The sequence below is a fragment of the Canis aureus genome, chromosome 10 (genome assembly GCF_053574225.1).
Source record: "Canis aureus isolate CA01 chromosome 10, VMU_Caureus_v.1.0, whole genome shotgun sequence".
Taxonomy (NCBI): domain Eukaryota; kingdom Metazoa; phylum Chordata; class Mammalia; order Carnivora; family Canidae; genus Canis; species Canis aureus.
The window spans coordinates 55,235,406-55,250,677 of record NC_135620.1 but is presented as its reverse complement, the minus strand read 5'-3'; the positions used below and the strand labels follow the sequence as shown (position 1 = coordinate 55,250,677).

General features: G+C 53.5%; 1 protein-coding gene across 6 annotated transcripts in view; it reads left to right on the top strand.

Annotated features, from left to right (window-relative positions):
• The first annotated feature begins 819 nt into the window (after nucleotides 1–819).
• PAX5 (paired box 5) overlaps nucleotides 820–15,272 on the top strand; it is a 195,319-nt gene continuing 180,866 nt past the window's right edge. Inside the window, exons 1-2 of one of the 6 annotated variants that reach the window (XM_077912552.1) lie at nucleotides 820–1,117; nucleotides 14,585–14,750. In XM_077912552.1, the coding sequence (XP_077768678.1) occupies nucleotides 1,072–1,117; nucleotides 14,585–14,750 (212 nt within the window). In that variant the 5' untranslated portion in view covers nucleotides 820–1,071. Of the gene's footprint in view, nucleotides 1,118–7,434; nucleotides 8,706–14,584; nucleotides 14,751–15,272 lie in introns of those variants that run through there. The other 5 variants (XM_077912556.1, XM_077912557.1, XM_077912554.1 and 2 more) reach the window with 5 other exon arrangements.

Genomic DNA, 15,272 nt, shown 5'->3' with positions numbered 1-15,272 from the left:
AGAATGGGACATGGCGTGGGACGGAGCTCTGGGACCAGGAGGCTGAGTGGGGACCTGGGGGCTTTAGGGTTCTGGCACTACCCTAAAGTAAGGGACCCGGCAATGGTGTTAGAGTTGCAAGTGGGGGTGGGGGTGGGGTGGCTGGGAGCTCTGGGGGCGGGCGCCGCCCTAGGGGTCAATCTGAGGAATCTGGAACGCCCCCCTCTCTGCCGGGCGACACTACTTGCCTTGGCACCCCCCTTCAAAAACACCTGCCTGGCAGGGTGGGTTAATTAAAAAAAAAAAAAAAAAAAAAAGAACCCGGCCTGCACCCGCCTACGCGGCGGGGGCTTGCACCCAGAGGGGTCACCCGCCTGGCGCGCCCCGCACGGGGCCGGGACACCGAGACGCGGGGATTCGTAGAAGGGGCGGCCACTCGAGGCCAGGGCTTCCCCGCCTGCCTTCGGTCCGCACCTTCCCGTGGGCGCGCGGGCTAGCGCCCGGCTCTGTTTAAAGCCTTCCTTCCCTCCCCCCAACTCCCTATAAAAGTCCAGGGCGGCGCGGCAGCGGCACTGCTGCTCTCCCGGCCTCCGCGCGGCTCCGGCCCGGCCCGGCCCGCCCCGTCTGGCCAGCTGAGCAGGCCCGGCCGCACAGCGCGGACCCCTTGCCCTGCTCCGGCCCGCAGCGCGGGGCGGCACGCTGGGGGCGCGGCGTGTCTGGGGACATCTTGTGATGTTGGCGAGAACAGGACATGATCTCACATGGCGAGAAGCTCTTTAGTTCCTTAATCATTTCACGGTGCCTTCGGACGCTTTTTTTCCACCTAAAACGTTTAGTTTCAGCTCAGTGATCAGCTACCCCAGCTCGGCGGGGGAGCGGAAGGCTTGAATTATTCCGACCTGTGAGCGGCCCCTGGCACCAAAAAAAAAAAAAAAAAAGAGAGAGAGAGAGAGAGAGAGAGAGAAGAGAGAGAGAGAAAGAAAAAAAAAAGAAAGGAAGAAAGAAAAGAAAAAAGAAAAAAGAAAGAAAAAGAAGCACACAAAAAAAGTGGAAACTTTTTCCCTCGTCCACTTCAAGTTCTGAAAAATCAAAATGGATTTAGAGAAAAATTACCCGACTCCTCGGAGCGGCAGGACAGGTAGGACTGCGATTCGGGCGCCAGGCTCCAGGCGTGCTAATTCCAGGACCCGGCCAGCTCTGGTCCTCAAGCACGTCGGCCCTGGGGGAGGGAGGGAGCCGCATTTTCTCAGATATTGACTGCGTGTCTGTCTGCGGTGAGTTTGTATGTCTTTTCACCAATTTGTTCACACACTTCTGCAACAGCCCAAGTGTCTGTGAGTTTGTGTTTTTCTCTGTTTCTGAACGCTTATATGGGTGACTATCTGGAGGTCTGAAAGTTCGTTTGGGTCTGTGTGTTTACATAGGGGCTCAGAGTGTGCATGAGTGACACTGAGTTTATAAGTCCCTGTGCATGTATTTTCAAAATGTGTGTGACCAAGGATTTATGTGCCTGTGTGTATGTGTATCCTTATATTCATGAGTGTAGTAGTGCATGTTTCTTAGTTGGTATTTCTGAGTACTGTACTCTGCGTATCCAAAATGTGTGTCTGTGAGTGGAGTATATGTAATTTGGGTAAGTGTCTGAGTGTATATCTACTCTGCGTTCACCAGTCGTATCCCAGTGCTTTTGGAGTTGAGAAGGAGGCCGTTACACTGACCCCTCCATTTTTGGAAGTCAACAGTTGTTCACTGTGTACATGCCAACGTACACAAAAGTGCCTGCCTCTAGGCTCAGAGGTGGATCCAGCGCTCTGGTGGGTCTGTTGGGCTAAGCCTGTTAATAGTTAGGCTCAGGTCACATTCTGTTGGGAGAACCAGGAGTGGACGTGTGATTTCAGGGGGTGCAGTCCCTCGATGAGTGGTGCACACTCTTTCACTCTGGGCACTGTTTAGTGTACCATTTGTATAAAATCATCTCCTGTGGCAGGCACAACCTTAGCAGGTGAGGGCAGGCAACCTTTGGGCCACTTGTGACATTTCTAGGGACCTCCAGCCTGCCTTCACTTTCACCTAGACAAGACTAAGACTTTGACAATGGTGTGTGTGTGTGTGTGTGTGTGTGTCCTGTGTTGCTTGGGTTTTATCTTGTGGGTGCTGCTCCAATGAAGAAGAGCACAAGTAGATGGACATGTGTGCCTAGCATTCAACTCTGGTGCCTGTATACACAGTCCTTCCTGGCACAGGGCCCAGTGTGCCACCCACAGGCCCAGGCAGTAGGTAGTAGAATGTGTTTATATCTAAGAGGAGGTGGCAGGCAGCAGGAGGCCTCAGTTTGTCCTGAGATTAAAGCTGGGTATAGGAGACTCTTTTACTCATTAGGCCAAGTGTACTAGCCTCCCCCAAACACACTGGCCTTGCTGGCAAGAATTATTCCACTTCTCTTATCCCTGTAGATCTTTGAGGCCTTACCTCCACCCCCAACCTTAAATACAGGTCAAAAAGCAGAGAGAGAGGGGTGGACTTAAACTGCAAGCCCAGGACAACTCCCTGGACATAGGTAGATTTCCAGAATTGTAATAAGTGAGGGCAGAAATCTAAGAGGTGGGGAATTAAAAAGGATTCCTGGGCGAAGGTGCAAGAAAGGGAACCTGGAAACCGTCCCTGCTCCATCCCACCTTCCCTCCCCGCCTTGGGTCCCTTGGTAGCTGGGACTCCTAGAGTTGCCCTTCCCAGAAAGAGGACTAGGTGTTCTGTGTGTGTTGGGAATGGGTCAGAGGCACGTGAGGGTCTGGGGGAGTGTCTGCGTGGCTGGCACGGCTGCCTCTCCCTACGAGCTGTCTACCAAGAATGTAATTCAGGGCGGTCGATGGGCTCTTTGATTAGTTCAATCGCCTGAATAATCGTTTAATCAATAAAGCATTTCATTCCTCAGTAAGGCCGACCTGGGTGGGGCTGGGGGTCCTAGTCTGGCCCCAGTTTAAAAATCTGGAGAGCCACGCCCCCTCTTCTCCTTTGGGCTGGGGTAAGGGCCGCCTGCCTTGCAGAGGGCAGACCTCTCAGGTGACACTTCCTTCTGTCTGCACCTGCCTAGGTCCTAGCTGGGGAAGGAGGAGAGAGCTGAAAAGCTGGCGGGGGGGGGGGGGGGGGGGGGGGGGGGGGAGGGTTGTGGGGGACGGACATCCATGTCTTGTTTCAGGGGTTTTGTCTGGACTTTTCCCATCTCCCAACTTCAAGGCCTTTAATGGGCCACTTGACCTCCTTTTCCTTCCTTCAGAACTGTGTTCCATTCTCTCTCATGACCTCAGTTTCCCCATCTGTACAATGGGGAAGGAGTGTATATGCCCTTTTAGCTCTAAGCCCAAGATCAGGTAAGGTCAGCCTCGAGCACAGAACCACTTAAAGATCCTCCTGTCTAGCCTCTTCATTGGGGTACCAAAAAAGGAAAAACTGATGTCCAGAAAGGGGCAAGGATTTGTCTGACATCATATAGCAAGAGGTATGGAGGGAGTAGGACTGGAAGGTGATTTCTCTACCCTTAGACCTCTCATTCTTGCCAAGAGAGGAGATAGAGCTCCATCTGTCAAGGTCCCCCTTGGAGAAAAACGACTATTGGCCAAGCTGGCTTAAGGAGTCCAGGGCCAGGAAGGCTAGGAAAGGCCGAACACTGTCTGAGCATCAGCATCCAGTCTCCCAGCATCCAGAATGAGCATGTTGGAATAACAGTCCTCCCTAACCATGGATCTTTATCTTTCAGAACGTTGGGAGGCCTCATCTCAGGGGTTCTTCTCCCCATTAGATATATAGGGAAGCTGAGCCCTAGGAGAAGGGGCCTTTAGCCTGAAATCTTTGGGAGAGAAAAAGGTAGTGCCAGAGCGTCTGTCCTGCAGTGCCCATTGGTGGTGATAGCAAACCCTGACAAAGGCAGTGTACATGGTTTTTGAAAATTTTGGTAAATTCCACCTACTTCAACAATGCCTACAGGAAGACCCCGATCCAGCTGCAGGAATCACACAGGAATCCACGCTGCCCAACTATCTGCGTAACCCGGGTCAGTTTCTCTCTCTTTGATACTTTTTTAAATGAGGGTCGGAGAGGGAGCACCTGGCTGGCTCAGTCAAAAGAGCATGCGATTCTTGATCTTGGAGTTGTGAGTGGAAGCCTCCATGTTGGGTATAGAGATACTAAACAAAACCAAACCTTAAAAAATAAAATAAAATAAAATAAAATGAAGGTTACAGAGAGAGGACCTACCAAGTTAGGGCTGAGATGGGAGCAGCATCTCTAACTCTCCCAAATTGAGCAACTAGTCTGAGCCCTGTATGCCTTGCTTTGCCTGAAGCAAGAGCAGGGATGTGGGCTGGAAGAGTCGATTTCAGGGCCCTAGAGCCCTACAGCAGCCTCAGCCCCCGAGAGGCCCCTGGCTGTACAGTAGGGGGTGACCCTGCGGAGAGAAAGGGGAGACAGGGAGGGAGCCTGTTCTGAGTGACGGCAGGTTGCTGGCTCAAGATCAAGGTGGACTTGTTCCTCTGCAGGTATTTTGGCTTCTCAATAATTCTCAATGGGCTTTCTTTCAATAGGAAAACTTTCAAAGACAATTCGACTTCTGTAAATTGAGTTTCTTCCCGGATAGTTTCCTTTCCCAATCTCCGCCTCCAGCGCTTAGCACAGGGGACCCTGCCCAAAGTTGTGTGGTTGGGGGAATGTAACCCCCAACTTAACACACAGCGAGGTCTGACAGGATTCAGTGCCAGGGCTTTGAGACCAGCTCCCTGCTAGTCTGGTCCATCTCTCATTACTTGTCTCCCTGCAAGTCTCACTGACTTGTGTGCTGGTGAGCCCTCGGAGGAGGCAGGGCTGTGGCTCAGAAGCCCAGCTCTGTCATAGAATCGCTGTGTAATCTTGGGCTAGTTGTGTAACTTCTTGGGTCGCCGTTTGGTAGCCTGTAAGGCTGGGCTAGGTGGCCAGGTTGTCAGGTCTGGTGGCGCCTCTTGGCATTAGAAGAAGTTCCCGGAAGACAGCCCGCTTGGAGGCGGTGAATAACCCTACCCAAAGGGAATCTTCCTCTGTCCTGGGCACCTGTTGCCCCACAAATTAGGCAGCCCAACACCGTCCTGAAGCTGCACACTCTCTGTGTGAAATGGGAATCCAAGCTGTTCCTGCTCGGTTAATATCTGTGGTTCCATCCCATCCCGGCAGTACTCAGTATTCTGTCCCTGCCGCACAGGTATTGGGAGAAAAACTGGTTTGTACCGGCATACCCTACCTAACTGGATTGTTTGATTTGGGAGCATACACCCCCTCACCCCACCCCCAAACTCCCTGCTATCCCAAGAGTGGCTCTGGAGAGGCCCATCTGAGAAAGAAGTTCCCAGCCCACAGCCTTGCCTCTACTTTAGGCTTTCTATGTGACCTTGGACAAAGCCCTCCTCGCCTCAGGTTAGGCATCTGTAAAATGGGGGAAACCATAGCCTCAGGGCCCTTTAGGCTCTAAAACTTTAGAATTTGAGTTTCTAAGCCTGAACTCAATGAGTAGGGCTGGAGGTGGAGGTCTCACTGGCTGCATCCCTCAGGGAGTCCCCAGACTCCCGCTTCTCCAGGAACGCTGAGACACCACGTCGAATTCTAGTCACTTTTTATCCACCGCTCACCTTGGGGGTGGAGAGAATGTGAGAACTTTAACTCATCCAGGTTCCTCTAGGCTTTTGCGTTCTTCCTGCTTCAAGGCAGAGGTAGGGTTGAGGGAGTGGAGGAAGGACTTGGAGGTTTCCCTCTATCCCCCAGGATCTGGACCTGCGGGGTTCCAGACAAAGGAGAGAATGCAGCCACTCCACCCCAGTGCACATTACAGCCTTCTGGGCCCCCAGAGGCCCGCCTGGGGCCGTTTAACGCAGCTGTGCCCTGGAGGGGGTGGGGACGGTGTCAGCACCGGAAACTTATCTACCGGTCAGGGGCAGCTGGGTCTGGGACAGTAACAGGAGGTGAGACTGAGGGCTGACCCCAATGTAGGGTATGAGAAATGGGGTAGAGGTAGAGAGAAGGGAGACTGAGGCAGAGAATGAACCAAGAGCCTTCTCAGGGTCAACCTGGGCTGTCTTCCTTATAAGCTCAGATCTGGAGAAGCCATCTCAGAGCCCTTCCTCTTTTTTTTTTTTTTTTTTTTTTTTTTTTGTGGACTTATGTTTACTATTAGAGGATCATTACTTGTGAATTAGAAATAGTGGGTCTTTGGACCACTTGCAGTAGCTGCGGGCACAGGAGTCACAGTAGTCTTCAGTGACTTTGCCCCCTGAGTGTAGGATAGTTGTCACAGGCTTCCTTTTCAAAGTACATTCCTTTGATTGTGGTCCCAGGGCCTCACACCGCTGAGAAGCTGAGACTTGCTGGACCAAACTCTGCCCTTCTGGATCCGGAGAGTCTGCTAGAAATCCACCCATCTTGTCTTTAAAGCAACAGGAACTTCCCTGGAAGAGGGAAGGTGGGGTTTTCTTGACAGCAGCCTGGTAGCATGCCTGGATAGATAGTTGCAGATAGAACTCGCCTGCCTACCTGCCAGCTTCAGGAACGCTCATTACCACTGGACTAACGCGGCTGGCTTCGTTTAGTTCCCAAGAAGCCTTGCGCTAGATGCAGAATTACCCCTGGAAACAGAAGCCTTCAGTTGTGCATCACTAGCCCCCAAAGCATCTGGCAACTCCTGGTCTGAGACTGGAAAGAGAGACTTTGGGCTCAGTGCTTGAACAACCTGGTCCAAAGCCACAATTTGTTTCCTCGCCCAGGAGCACCCTGATTACAGACTTTTAAAGGAGTGTGAGATTTCTCTCCCCTTAAGGTCTCTGCCTTTCTGTTAGCGCAGAATTGAGATCCCCTGAGGGTAAAATCGAGGAAGGGGGTTGGACGAAGAGGCGACAGCAGCGGCTTAGTAGTCGCTTGACAAAACTGCGAAATGTTTCCTCTGGAAGGAGCTTCCGTGAAAGTCTAGGTAAGCCGACTCCACCCATCTCACAGATGAGGAAACTGAGGTCGGAGTAGGGCAGATGTGCGCACGTTACGAGTCGGTCGCGAATCTGGCGGTGCTCAGATCGAACGCTGGATCTCTCCCGCGCTCCTATTCTCCTCCACCATCCGCGTGTATGTTTTCAGGAGGCTGCGCTTCCACCGTCACCCTTCACCTCCTCACCCCCACTCTGGCTGCCCCCAGTCCCTCAGGGTGTCCCAGGGTCCCGACGCTGTGGCAGGGAGGTCAGGCTCCCGCCGGATCTGCGAAGGGACTCTCCAGGCCCCGTGTGGCTCCCCCGACCCCTCCCCCCACCCGCGCTCCACTAGGCCTTCGCCCCGCGCGTTTGTCAATGAACGTGGCGCCGCCGCCTGGGCCCCGCCCCCCATTCTCTCCTATTGCCCAGGTATCCGCTAATCAGGCGGAGCCCGCCGGTGGCTCAGCCAATGGGGCGGTGTCTCGGGCCAGGGCCGGCTGCCGCAGCTCTGATTGGCTTGATGGAGCGTGATTGGCAGGTCAGCGCCCGCCCCGCCCCCGCCCGGAGGGAGGCTGAGCCCCGGGCGGCGCTGTCCACACGCAGCGGGTCCTGAAAGCGGCTTCGGGGCGGCGCGGTGGCGCACTGTGCGCGCCGAGCAGGCGGAGGGCTAGCGCCGGCGGCGGCGGCGGCGGCGGCGGCGGCGGCGGCAGCGCGGGCAGCCGAAGCCGACAGCGGCTGCATCTCAGCACCGGCGGTCCCGGCGGCCTTGGTGGAGGGGACCTTCCGTTATCTCTGTCCCTCGCTACGCGCCGGGGGGCAGGCGCGGCGGCCGTCCCGGAAGAGGCAACTGAAAAACAGTGGACCCAGACCCCTGAGAGAGGGCAGGGGGGCTCGAGGAGTTGGTGCGCGCGAGGCAGATACTCAGACGCGGAGGAGGTCGCCGCTGTGGTCCCCCTTCTCGGTCCCAGCGATGGGGCATCCTCGGGGGCCGGGGGAACTTTGAAGGCGGAGGGTCCGGCGGTGGAGAGCTGCGAGCGCCTTGGGGACCCGGGAGTCACGGCCCCAACGTCAGTGGCGGAAGCGTCCGAGCCCGCGGGGGCCCCAGCGCCGCCAGAGAGGAAGTTCTTTGCAACTTCGTCCGAGACGTCGGATTGCCGGGTGCAGAGAGGCTGGGGCTGCAACTCCGAGCCCCAGAGACTCAGAGAGGCAGGGGAAGGATCCAGCAGAGCCGAGGAGTCGAGGGGAGACTCCAGAGGCAGCGAGCGAGGCCGCGGAACCAGCCTGGCAGCCCTCGGGCCTCGCTGCCCGCGGACTGAAGCCAAGGGCCGTGCGTCCCGCAGGCCTCCTCGGAGCCGCTCCTGCGGGAGGCCGGGGGCCCCTGCGCTATGCCCCCGCAGCTGCCGGTTCCCTGGCCGCAGCTACTCCGGCTCCGGCCCGCAGCCGCTGCCTGAGACAGCCCCGGAGGAGAGGCACCGGGAGTTGCGCGCTCCGCTCCCGGCCGGACCGCACCAGCGCCGTTTCCCGCCTCCAGACGCAGCTCCCGGCGATCTCCGGCGGAGCGGCTCGGAGAGAGGCCCTGAAGCTCCCGCGGCGCTGTCGGAGCCCCGATCGCACAGTACCCGGCCTGGCGGCGCGGCTCCCTCGCCGCGCTGGGCAGCCCCTTGGCGCCGGGAGGCGGCGGCGTGGGCCGGCCTGCAGTCTGGAGCGCCCCGATGGAAATACACTGTAAGCACGACCCGTTTGCATCCATGCATAGTAAGTAGGCGGCGAGCTCGCTTCTCTCACTCTCCGGCCGGGACGGGGTGGGGTGTGCCGGACCGCGGGGCAGGAACCAGGCCCGGGAGGACTCAGGACTCCCGTAGCAGCGCAGTCAAGTTGGCAAAGTGAAGCGCTCCCAGGCAGGGCATGTGGAACTACGCGCCCGGTTCCCCGGCCGGAGCACCTGCCACGGGGAATCCCGCCTCCAGCAACCGGGTAGTATAGGCTTCCAGCTGCAGCCTCTCAGGGCTCCGGCTGCAACATCTCTGCATGTCGGGAGAATCCTGGCTCGGACCTGAAGAGGGCTCTAGGACTGGCTAGTCGGAGGGCAGGAAGTTGTAGGGAGAGGTCAGTCTTGAGTCTCAGACAGCGCCCCACACCCCTGCCCGGGTGTCGCCTTTTGCAGCCCTGGGGCTGATGAGGACTGAAGCTTGGAGGGAAATTGGGGCCCCAGCCATGCCTGTGTGCTTGTATGTGTGGAGGAAGAGGCCGAGAGGTAAGCAAGGACACCAAGTCCAGAGCTCTAAAGGCGTTCTGGAGTTGAGTAGTGGGGTTTGAAAAAATTAACGCAGTGGCAGCCCCTCAGCTGAGCTTAGAAGCTACCAATTTAAATAGAGATACCCTTAAAGACACTATCAAGTCCTTCTCTTCAGGACACTTGCCACATGATAGCTTCTCCCCTTAAAAAAAAAAAATCAAGAAGTCAGTTCATCATAACAGGCGTCGCCAACCCCCCCCCCCCTTTTCTGAAAGCCACGGGTGTGTAGGAGACTGGAAGGGTCATTCTGGGCACCAGGCAAGGCGGACTGGGCTGCCTGACCCGCCAGGATCTGCCGGTTCACCCTTTAGCACAGCCTCCTGTGAGATGAGCGCTCCTCTCACGGTGAGTTAACGCCGGATTAGATTCGGAGATTTCAAGGAAATTCCAAGTGGAACGAATCGTGTTTCCCTTCCGCACGCTGTAGAGCTGGGCCGGAGCAAGGCGCCAGGCTTTGGCGGCATCCAGCCGGGTGCCCAGCTCGGGTCCCCAGGGCGGCAGGTCAGGGAGTTGCTCCCGGACAGGGAGCTTACCCCAAGCCAGGTTCCCCTCAGACAGCCCAGGCTCCTGCTTACCCAGCCGTGAGTCCCCTATTTAACAAAGGCAGCATAGACCCGGCTGGAGAGAAGGCAAGCTTCCCGGGCGAGCGAATTGTCGGTTTCTGCCCCGGAGGGCGGAGTGGCCTGGTGAGCCGGGAAATGCTGATCTCAGCCGCCGGGCTGGTTGCGGGCAGGTCACTTTCTCTTTGTGTCAATTTCGCGAATACAAGGTAATCCACCAAAGCAGTGGGGAGATTTGCGCAGAGAAGCCGCTTGCACCGGTCCTACCCCAAACGATTCCTCACCATTTGGGGCCTGTGCCAAAACGGTTTCCAGTCCATGGTGACCCCAGCGCCCCGGCAGCCGTCTCCTGCGCAGACTTGAGCCATACTCCGGGGAGGATCTGCTCTCCAAGAGTGAGCGACAAAACAAACGAGTTGGGGTCAATACCCTGAGAGGTGGGCAAGGCTTTAGCTCACCCAAGGAGCGACTGAGGGACAAAATGAGGAGGGCTGACCCCTGCATGGTCTCTCTTCACCAGCCAGAATCCACATAGCCTCACTGCCTCCTACGCAGAGCCTGGAGCCCCGGGGTTCGCCGGGCCCTTGGGGAGACAGCATCAGAATCAGTGATCTCCAGGCAGAGCATGAGGGTGGAGAGGGTGGTTCCTTCCAGGGGCCGGTTGGCCAACCGAAAATGCCTGTGTCTCTGTCCCTCCTCGTCCAGGCCTTCATCTGCCCCCTCCTCGAGAACTGCTCCCTCCTCCCGGTTTCAATCTTCCTGGCAGCATGGTGGGGGCTGGGCCCCAGCCAGCCTAGCTTTCAGAGCCGGCTCCTCTGGAAGCGCCCTTGGTTCTGACGCCTAAAGCTATTTGCTTGTACAATTGGGGCCACCCTTGGCCCCAATTTGTTGGTGATTGAGGGGGTGCACAAGTAGATCCTGAGAGATTGCTGGTATAGTAGGGGTTCAGACCAAGACCCACTTCCTCTTCTTCCTTCCTGGCCCTGGTCAGCTTCTTTTCGCCTACTTCCCTGCCCCCACCCTCTTGGAGCAGGACAGCTTCTGGGAGGAGGTGGTGTTGGGGGAGGGGAAGGCACTGCTGGGAAATCAGCGTTCTCCTGCCCTTACCCCCTATTCTAGACTCATCATTTTCATCAGCACAATGGCCTCCCACCCCCCCTGCCTAGATGTTTCCTTCCCCCAGGTATGGTTTCCAGTTATAAAGCACTTTTATGGCCAGCTTCCTACCTGAGTCTCATCTAAACCTTCAGCTAAACCCATTTTACAGAGTATGATATTGAAGTCAGAGAGACAAAAAGACTGACAGGAAGTTCACATGGGCAAAGCTGGAGCTGGTTCTTGGGTCTTCCAGGATTCCCTGAAGGGGAGAGGGCGAGACTCAAGATTCCAGAGAGAGGGCAGTGGACTGTTCTGTCTTGCATGTGCAAGACACTCTCTCTGGTTTACCTCTATCTGTATCCATGACCCGACTGTCCATCTGTGTCAGCGTGTGTCTGTTGGTTTGCGCCCGTTGAGGAAATTTCATCCCTGCTTTTTTCCCTGTGTCTCTGTTTGCATTTCTGTGTGCCTCTTCATTTACCCTCTCCTGTGTTACTAGGAGGAATTTCAAGAACCCTGTGGGATTTTGGAGTAGGGTCTTCCCACTGAGTCAGCAGAGGCCCTCTCCCCACAACCCTTTACCTAGCCATGGTCTTTGGGGTTTGGAGAGGGCCCCTGGTGAGTAATATGCCCTTTTCAGGTCCTAGGGAGCATCTATGCAGGCCAACCCTCACAGACCAGAGCCACAAAGGCCTCAGGGGGTATCTTCAACCCTCTCCCCCAACCTCGAAACCCTGCATGGTCTGCCCTGTGGGGGTGGAGCTGTGTTTCCCTTGTATCTGTGTGTCAGTTTCCTGGTTTTGCCTTGATTTGTTTGCATCCGTCCCTGTGTCAGGCTCTCCTAAAATTCTACTTGGCCCTGAGAAGGGTAGCTGAGAACCTGCACCTTCATGTGGGATGAACCCTCACCCAGCTGGAGTCTGTAGGAAGTAGAGCCTGGACCTTGGGTTCTCTGAGGAGATGCAGGGCTGGAGCTGTGGTACCGAAAAACAAAGATTCCTCTCCAAACAAGTCCCCTGTCTCCCAGATGCCCCTATACTGGGCTTCCTCCATTTTCTCTTCTGGTCTTCTCGCCTCCCACTGTGCGCCACACTCACCTTTCTTTTCTTTGCCTGTACTAGCCAATGCATTCCTTTCCCCCCTTCTCTGCCTTTCTAACCTGAGGCTTCCCTTCCAGGCTCTCTGTCCTTGCTGTCTATCTGTTTCCACGCTTTGCATCCTTCCCCCTTGCTTTTCCTCTTTTCTTTCTCCCATCCTGCCTCCTGCTCTCAGGCTTCAGGTTTTACTTCTTTCCAGTCTCAGGGTAAGTGGGAGACATTGCCTTCTCAGACCAGGTAAATTACCTCCCCACCACCCTTGAAATGCTCTATTGGGTAGGACTGTGATTGAGGCGAGAGGGCTCAGCCTTTCCAGGGAGTTTGGGAGTCTTTCCAGGAAGTTGAGGGAGACAGGGGGCCAGGTCATCCTGAGTCTGGTGTCAGCTGTAGTTATATGGGTCAGGCCCCGAAGAACATTGGTAGCCTTGTCTTTGTGGTCAAAAGTAGAGGATTTGGGGACCTGCTGTCACCTAGAGTGTCGGATCCTTGGGATTTTTCCATCATGCGAACAATCCCCAAAACTCACATATGTCCTGCAGGACTGCTCTTGGAATTGAAGTCCTCTGAAGGTTGCCACTGTGTTTTGGGCAGAAATGTTAAATTGCCAGTGGTATAGGGAATAAGCAGTTGCAAATGGGTCACACGGCCCGGATAATAGGCTATCCAAAAAGTGTGCTGGATGCTTTTCGCTTCATTTTGGTCCTCTCAGATGAGCTTGTACCAATTTTGAATTTACTTTCTTCAATCCAGCATGTTCTTTAAAGATCTGTACAATCCCTTTTTATTAGGTGTTCCCAACCCTGGAACAAAGCCTTCCTAAGGCCCTTGACCAGGGGTGGTTCTAATCTTTCTGTTTTAGGTGAACTATGCAGTTTTGTTTCTAAGTGCGAAATCCTGTTTGGGATGGTTTTCCTTTTTTCTTATGTTTGGGGTGTTTCAGAACAATCAAAACCAATTAAAGCTCATTTCAAAAATCAGAGAGAAATTCAACTAAGAATTAGAATTAAGTACTGTCGTTACCTATAAAATTGCGTTTTTCCTTGAAATCAGCCTGAGCCTGGAAATTTGGGGAAATATTCAATTAGGACCCTCATGGAAAACTTTAGTGAATTGCTTTGGCAGTTTTAAGGAAATAGGTTATGTTATGGGTGTTTTTCCCCTTTTATTTCAGATGTTCTTCATGAACCTAGATATGTTATTGAATGTTTGGGGCGGGGGATAGCTGACATGAGGTGGCTATTTTATGTTTTAGAACTGGAGTGTGTGTGTGTGTGTGTGTGTGTGTGTGTGTGAGAGAGAGAGAGAGAGAGAGAGAGACAGACAGACAGACAGAGATGTCTGAGATGCCCTAGCTTCCCTAGTATAGTCTAATCCCAGGCAAGTGCCAGTTTAGATGGAGATTTCGCCATCGTTGGCCTCTGAGCTGCCTGCAGCATTGGTAAATAAATGCTTGGACTTGGATTTTGGCTTTTGACTGTCCTCAGTGATGTCAGTTAGTGGCTGATTAACGGCTACAAGGTCAATGATGTTGCTATCCTGGATCACTCTGTGTTTACTGGTTTCACTCTTCATTTACTTGAATCCCTGTTTCCCTTCAGATGGACTTTGATGTAAGAGAAGGGAGCTTGTTGGGTGGAGAAGATACTTTCCCTGACTCATTTTGCTTAAAATCCATCTCAGAGCCCTTGTAAAACCTGGGACTCGGAAGCCTTCTCCAGCTTCTTTATTCTCACCACCGAACCCCCCCCCTCCAACCTAAAGCTGCTTGTCAATGGCAAAACATTTCAGAAATTCCAGGGAAACTCCTGTATAACAGATCCTGATGGGATAGAGTGGAATGTGATCCTCTGACCCATTTCTTTTGTGTGCTCTGAGAGGGTACAGTGGTCAAGTCTGCATCTCAGCCTCACCTTTTTTGTTTATTTTTTCCCCTTATTGAGGGATGAGCCACATCTTCTAAAGAAAGGGTTTTTGTGAAGGCAGTGGTTGGATTTTGTTTCAGTACTGAGCAGACACTATTTAAAAAAAAAATCTTAAGTCCTTAGACCTTGAATCAAATTGCTGACTTTAAATAAACAATTCATTCCCCCCCCCCCCCCCGAGATCTAGGCTTATTGGAGTAGTCCTTTTCACTTTTACAGATATTTGTTAAAAGGAAAAGGGTTTTATTTTTAAAAAATCTCTTTAAATTAATGTGCTTTAAAACATATTTTCTCTCCAGGATATTCCTTAGACCTCAGCATTATGCTTGTAATAAGTTGTGTCTCTAGTATAGATTGGGGTCTTTTACATATTCCATTGTTAACAAAAATTACAAGGCGAATGCTAGCAACTAAAGGAAACATAGTGTGGAGATGCTTGTTATCAATAGCCCGATTGACTGGGTGAAGATGGACAAAGGCAAAGGTTAATTTTAAAAAGCAATGAGTTGCTCATGAAGCCTGCATGATCAGACTCTAGGCTCAAGACATCCAGCCTGTGGCCATTTCTGATCAGAGAGGCTCTGGGTGCTTGCAACAGCGCTTCTACTACTGTGTGACTGGTTCTAACCACCCTTTCCTTCGCCTTTTGTTTCTGTTTCAGGACATGGAGGAGTGAATCAGCTTGGGGGGGTTTTTGTGAATGGACGGCCACTCCCGGATGTAGTCCGCCAAAGGATAGTGGAACTTGCTCATCAAGGTGTCAGGCCCTGCGACATCTCAAGGCAGCTTCGAGTCAGCCATGGTTGTGTCAGCAAAATTCTTGGCAGGTAAAGGCAGGAGCTGCAGGCTTCCCTTGATTTTTCAGTTAACGACCGAAAACATGACCCAGCAGCTGTCCCATGTGCCCACGACATATTGAAAATCATGGTAGCACTTCGTTAACATGCATAGTACTTTAGAGTTTGCAAAGCCCTTTCAAGGCCGTTCAAAGTAGCCCTGGGAAACCCCTGTTTCAAGTGACACGTGGAATAGGGTGACTCAATCAGGAGGAATGACATGCTTTCTGAAAGCCTGGTGAATTATTCCAAAGGATCCACGAGTAAGAGGTTCTTGGGAATTTCCCCTACACATCTTAGGTGAGCCCGGGGCCTGAGGAGGGCGGGATGGAAAATCCACAGGTTATAAAATCACATTATCATGTTCAATGTTTCATTTTAATGTTTTCAAAAAATACATTCCAGTTTTAAGAGTCAGCTGTCATTTTCATCTTTGGGTTATCGTCAACCTTATTATGTTGGGCTGTAGTATTTTTCTCCTCTATGTTTTGTTTTCTTTGTAGTGACAGGCAT